At 37.6% G+C, this 7015-nt stretch overlaps 1 protein-coding gene across 1 annotated transcript in view; it reads left to right on the forward strand.

Annotated features, from left to right (window-relative positions):
• The window catches only part of TG (thyroglobulin), a 133098-nt gene extending 126543 nt beyond the window's left edge, over positions 1 to 6555 (forward strand). The window contains exons 47-49 of the mRNA XM_015856299.2: positions 475 to 615; positions 1351 to 1541; positions 6177 to 6555. Coding sequence (XP_015711785.2) covers positions 475 to 615; positions 1351 to 1541; positions 6177 to 6292 — 448 coding nt within the window. The 3' untranslated portion in view covers positions 6293 to 6555. The remainder of the gene's footprint in view (positions 1 to 474; positions 616 to 1350; positions 1542 to 6176) is intronic.
• Positions 6556 to 7015: the final 460 nt, after the last annotated feature.

Consider the following 7015-nt stretch of genomic DNA (forward strand, 5'->3'; position numbering starts at 1 on the left):
CCCCAATGAAGTCAATGGAAAATCTCCAATTGCCAGCTAGAAGGCCAAGATTTTATTTCAAGTTTGTGAAATAAAATATAATTAACCTTCCAAACTGGCTGCCAGATTCCATGTCACCATTTGCTTCTGCTTTCTGAATTTAATGTTAGTGAAAATCTGTACAATAACTAATAGGCATTTAAGCAATATCCAAATGACTTTCTGTTACATGCCTAGTTAACTTGGCAAATGTGCCCTGCTGTTCACAATTTCCTCTAGTAATGAGTTAAAGACCTTTAATTGCAAATTCTTCTTGTTAACACTTACTCTTTCTTTACATTCTGTACTGAAGAAATCCCACAGCTCAGAAAATTATTATTAATAGTCATTGATTATTTTAAAAAAATGCTTTATTTCTTGAATTAAATTAGATCCTTTTCTCTTCCAAATAAATAAATTATGGTGCTAATGATCTTCATGTAATCTTTGTTTTAGTTCAGGTCTGGAGCTCTTGCTGGATGTTCAGTATGCATTTGGACTGTCATTCTACCCCAAGTATGAAGAACAATTTACTCTGGAAGAAAAGAGCCTTTCCTTACAAATTATGCAGTATATCTCCAATTTTGTGAACTCTGGGTAAATACATGACATTTAAGAGATTCTGTGAGTGGGGAGGGTGCAAAGAGTAGAGTGAATCTAATTCAACTCCTGCCGTCATTCAGGTAGCCTACTAGGTCAAGAGTGTTGGAAAGACATAGCCACACTGTCAAGTAGATACTAAAGATTTGTAGTATGATTTGTAGTTAGAAGTAATAGGAAATTTATTTCCATGGAGCATCTGCAAAATCTACTTAAATATTTGGGGCTAGAAGGCCTTAATGTTGTTTCAGAGCCTAGTTCTAGGATTTCAGAGCTGAAGCATCTGGGTTTAGATTTCCCTTATTCCCACCAGAAGGGGGAAAACACATGAAGACAGTCTGAACACGACTGCCAGCCACCATGAGAATGACCCTCAGCTTTACTGTGTTGTGGCCACACTTGAGAATGAGGAGTATCTCTAGAAAGCTAGTGTGGGAACAACAGCTTCACAAGCTATTTAGATTATGTTGGATTGCATTGGGACTGAGAGCTCTTTTGGATGCTGATGAGTCTGTGTCTATACAAGCCCTTCATACCTGTCCCTTAGGAAGTGAACCAGACTAACAAGTGTCTGTCAGATGAGTTACCATGAACTATTCAACAGCCTGGGCTGGATTTGAATCCTGCCAGTCAGAAAGAATGGATATTCATTTCCTTGACCCTTGATCTACTGTTCTGATTCTACTGCTCATGTCATTATTTTCTAAAAGTCATTTCTCTCATTCCCTTTAGAAATCCAAACTATCCTCATAGTTTCTCAAGAAAAATGTCACGGCTGCTGCCACCCTGGCCAATGTTTCTGCCAAATGATGATGGAGATAACTACAAAGAATTCACCATTTCAATGCCTACTCTTAAAGGATTGAAAAAAGCAGACTGTTCCTTTTGGTCTGATTATATTAGAAGACTGAAAGCATCCACAGGTGAGCCAAGTGTTTCTTGTCACTGAATAAGACTAAGTTATTTGTTTAGCATTTTCGCTTGTCTATAGTACTGTTAGCATGTGTGGAAAAATACTTTCCACAGATTAAACATCTTGCACTGTCCAGGGTACGTTTTGGACTATCCTAAAACTGAAAGATGACACATAGAATATACCTCTTCCAGAGCAATTAGTTTGTAATAAGGTTTAATTGTCCTGTTCATTGAGCTAGAGAAGTCCTCCTGCAGTAATCAGAAAGATGATGAACCTATATATTCTAATGATTTGCTTCTTATTTTAAGTTGCAATATAGATTTTTCCTTAACTGGAAGACTGGCCTCTTTTGTCTATCAGAAGCAGGTAAAATGAAAGGATTGAGATACCTATAATGAGAGGGGCACGATAACTTCTATCCACTGTTACTGAGGTTGTAGCTACATCTTATTATGGATTCTTCATATTTTGACTTCACATTAGATAAGTTCATTTCACTTTTATTTTTTTATTTTTTATTTTTTATTTTTTTAATAGCTGTGCTCATTACACCCCTTGTGGTTTTCCCACTTAGCCATCAATTTCCATGCAGATATGGGATTCTTTCAATTATCTTCTTTTTTGAGCACACTTCAACCAATTTCAGTCTGCTGCTCTGTACTGAATGCTCAATTTATTTGGGTAAATAAATACCGCTTTTTGTGTGTGCTGTTAGTAAATTTGGATAGCGTCAAGAAAAGCAAACAAAAAAACATCCCTTTTTGGCAGTCTGAGATTTTTGAATTGTTCTTGGAGGTCTGCAAGATATTTTTATGTCCCAAGTGTTTTTTTATGTCCCAAGGGCTCATCTTCACAACCCTTTCTGCTTTGGGATCCAATTGCATTTCTGTGAACAAAATGTACTGTCCAAAATACCAAGCTACCCAGGACATCTCTGATGTTTGACAGACTACCTCAAATGAATTAAGCCATCAAACTGGTGGTTCCAATACAAACACAAAGAATTAATGTTCCTTTTGAAGAAACAAGCTACATCATTACTTCAAAAGTGGATTAAACATTTTTCCTGCAGGCCTTTTCATCTGTTCCTTGGAATTTTTGGTTTCCTGATGGTCAAAACACTCCTACTTTGAAAACCTTGATTCAGATATTTAAACTGTCCTGGGTACAACTTTTAAAACTTCTGAGACTTAATTTTACAGCATTCTGGCTATGTAATGCTAGCCTGAGCTGAAGTTACATCTCAAGCTGTTGACTGAGCACCACGGACAGAGGTTACTCCCAGCCTTTTTAGGAAATTCCCTAAAAAATGGGAAAACATACAACAGGTCACATTGTTTTTGAGATGTAGGGGGTTTTAAAGTGCCCAAACTGAAAAAATAACAACATCCATGTATGGGTCAATCCAAGGGTCTGTCTAGCTCCATATCCTGTCACTGTCAATGGCTAAAGCCAAATGTTGAAAATGGAGAGATGGAGAGAAAAAAAAAACACTGTAAGAGCTCACCAGGTTGAGTCAGATTTTGGAAAACAAGTCATACAGTGTGAGATTTATAGAGTAAGGTTTAAAGGAAGGTTTAAAAAATACATGTCAACATGTTACCCAGCAAGCAGAAGTGAGTACACCCTGCCTTCTCTTCAAGCCAGTGTTTGCTTAGCCTCAGCACCATGGTAATGCAACCACATAGTTCACTTCTATTAAATTCACTCTCATAGCAGTGCTGGCTTGTCTCTTTGCTTCTATGGTCATCTTCAGTCTTTTCTCACCCTGGAATACTCAGACTTCTCATACAGTTTCTATTTAAATAGGCATCACATCAAACCCATTTGGGCTCCAGAAATCAGCACAGGATGGTAACTTTAAGACAATTCTGCCATGGCTCTCTTGAAAATAGCTGAGCCCAATGTCCTATGAAAAAAAAAAAAAAAAAAAGATTCTTAATGCTCATCAGCTCAGCCAGCAGAATTGTATGAACTTCAGATGCTGACTGCTGAACACCCTCAACTTCTTTTTCAGGGGAGGTTGTGCTGAAATTCATGCCAAAACTCTGTTAGCCCATCAGTACAATTCTGTCACTTGCACTGATCCCATAGATCACTTTCAGTGAGACTGTAAAATGTGTCCAAGTCAGTTCAGTCAAGAGAACTATGGTCTTCAGATATACACTGCCACTATTTTAAATCAACATTCATCATTTCCCGGCACCAGGGGTAGCTTGCTGTACTTCCCTTCTTGAGCTGAAGCCCTGCTGCTCTATTGTTACCTCCTACTACTCCAAACTTTCCGTTCCTGGAGTGCTTCCAGGCCATCATATGTGATCTTTGCTTTATGTTGGATGGTAGATTTGAGACGGCAGTGCTGCAAATCATTTTTGGCTGATGCACCTGGCACTCTGTCTGGAGAGGGGACTATTCGGCAGTCAGCTACTGTGAGATCCATTCCAACACATACTTAGTGGAAAAAAAGAGCAGTTTCCTGCTCTTGAGTAATTATAAATCTCTGTGATAGTGCTTCAGACTGCACAATACATGGCCCAGTCTAATTGTTGAGTTTTGGTTGTCATGGGTTGCAATTTGTGCCTCATGCCAAGTTGATGGATTTCACAAGCATGGCAGCAAAAGGCGTGGCTTCTAAAACAGTCCAGTTTTCACATGCAAGTACAAAGCTGTAAAGGGTCTCTTCTGATGTATTCTCAACCAACTTCGTTGAATCTTGAACTGTACTTGATCCTCTATTTACTACCATATGAAATGCCTTGACTTAAAATTGTCAAATTAAAGGCTCAAAGCTCCATACATCTCAGTCCAACAGTCAATGAAGAGACCTCTAAACTCCTAAATTCCAGTATCTAGAATAAAGCCTATAATATTTAGAATGTCTTTTACAGATGAAGTTACATATCTTTTAGGTTATTCACTTCTCGAAATAGAATCTGTTGTGTACATATGTCCAACTGGACTGTTACCTGTAATTTTCTTTCCATTATGTAAATATATTGTTCAAAGTTAAATAGGTGTTTCATTATAGGATCAGACTGTATTATTTAATGATGGGATGTGTCATTTGTTCCTGGCTTATAACTGAAATGAATTTCTGTGTAACTGAAGATAGTTTACCAAAAGTAATTTTATAAACGCAATGATTATTCATTGTATGTATTGGCAGTGACTTTTTTAGTAATGGATAATTCTTTCATAGTTGTTCTAAAAATCTGTAGAAATTGTCTGAAACCAGTTTGCAAAGTTGGTATTTTGGAGGGCAGTGCATCGGGGGAAATTTGAAAGTGATGGCACTTGAAAAGGTTTGGATGTTGTAAATAGAATTCCATTGGTTCCATTTCAGTGTGAATCCAAAGTGGTTTATATACCAAATCATGATGGTTTCCATGGGGATAATCAAAACCAGAAACAAGAAGACTGATCATTAAAGAAAAGAAAAAAAAAAAAAAAGAAAGAAAAAAAAAGCTGTGGATGTCTTTCTCCAAGGAATGTGTTAACAACCTGAAATTCAACTAAAAACAGGAACTCCAGAGTGTTTATGGATACTCAGACAGTATGTCTAAATGCAAAAATTCCCCTTGCATAGTGTGGTGACTGCACTGCATAACAGTGAGTCACTTTATAAGGGGCCTTTAACTGCATCCCAAACAGGTTAACTGGGATTCAGTCCACATCCCTTACTCATCTAACTGGCATCTAGCAAAATGAGTCCTCCTCAAATAAGAAGTGCCTGTGTAAGCAATGGGCAGAATGAGATGCCTTTAGTGCCTCCTGAGTAAAATCTTGTCTGTCTAATACATCTGCTTAAATGTGGATATTAAGACATGCTTTTCACATCTAAATTAGCCAAACTTGACCCCATCTGTAAGCTGTAGGCTGTAGAAAAGTGAAATGCTAGCAAAGCTGAAGGTTGCTCCATTAGCTTTGAGACACAATGTGTAAACAAGCAAAAAGTCCAAACACAGCAACATTATTCATAGTTCAGACTTCAGACGAGGCAGAATCAGGAATGTTGTGGTTAGCATTCATCTTTTACTCATTTTATTCACACCTTCTTTTTGGAAATCTCCTTGAGAAAACAGATTCCTTCAGCATGAGGGACATCTGCGCAGCACTGAGAGCACTCTGGCTAGGGTACATTAAATAAACACCATTAGTACACATTCTTGGCATAGTTTTGTCATGTAGAGACAACTGCATTTCTGAAATAGGGCAGAAGACTAAAATCACAGAAGGTAAACAAATGGAAGAAGAGCGCTAATAGAGGTGAGTTTTGGTGGTTTTCTGTATTCCAGACAGACAAAACCGTAATGTTCCTGCTTTATGGCACTTCCTGCGTGGTATATGAGTATTAGAAGATCAAACAAAAAGGAGAACAGGTCTTGCACAGGTGTAGTGCAAACATTATGCTTTTCAGTGGCAGTTATTTAAAGAATGCTGGAAGCATGATAATTAATTACCATTAGGTGATCTGTCATTACCCTAGAGCATTTGGCAAATGGATAGCAACTGAGAAAAATAACTTCCTGAACACTTACAGCTGCATAAAAGGCTCTTGTTAAAGCATCATTAACAAAGGATATACATTCTAGCTTGCTGCATCAAAGATATTACATATATTTTAATTATATTGTCTTTGCAGGAAGTGAAAGTAACGGAGAGCAATCTGCAGAATTCAACTCTACTGAAGCCCCTAGCAAAGGACTTGCCTCCAGTGAGAGCCAGCCAGTGGGAGACAAAGTGGCCTACAGCAAATAGAATGTGCTGTTGGATGGGTTTGCCACATAACTGTAGACCCATGCAACTGAGTCACACCAGATAAAACATCTGCTTCCCTTAACTAACCTTCTAAATAACTAAAGTAGATGGTTCAAGAAACCTTTTGAATATGGCACAAAATAAGTCAAACAGCTATTATTCAGAAGAAACTGTAATTTGAAAAATGAAATGTCAATAAAAACTGCAAAAATGAAACAAAAGTACTTGGACTTATTTCTTGCAACCCAAATGCCTACGCATACACATTATAGTACTTCCAGCCAGAAATGCCTAAGCTTTAAAACTGAGAAATCCCTCATCATTAAAATATATGTAAGACTGTTTGTGTCTTATAATATAACATAAAGGAGACAATGCAAAACATAATTAAACCTTAGAAAAACCTGCCCTTGGAACATTTATCTTTTGCAAGGAGATGTGTGACACAGAATAGTTTTGGAAGCATATGGGAAAGTACATTGTTGGTTAGCTCTAAAAGGCTCTGCAGGTAGTTAATCCACTGCTGGGATCATTTGGCAACAGATAATTGGCTGTATATCACACACTTGTTCTTGATAATTGAGAAGAAGTGAAATCATGACTGCCCTGAACCTAGTAGCAAAGTTCTCATAAATTTCAGTAGAACCCATATTTCTTTTGCAGTGTTGAAAGGATTTAATAAAACAACCCGTAAGGCTTTGTTTTCTGCTTGGGACTTCTGCC

Source organism: Coturnix japonica, chromosome 2 (assembly GCF_001577835.2).
Source record: "Coturnix japonica isolate 7356 chromosome 2, Coturnix japonica 2.1, whole genome shotgun sequence".
Lineage (NCBI taxonomy): Eukaryota > Metazoa > Chordata > Aves > Galliformes > Phasianidae > Coturnix > Coturnix japonica.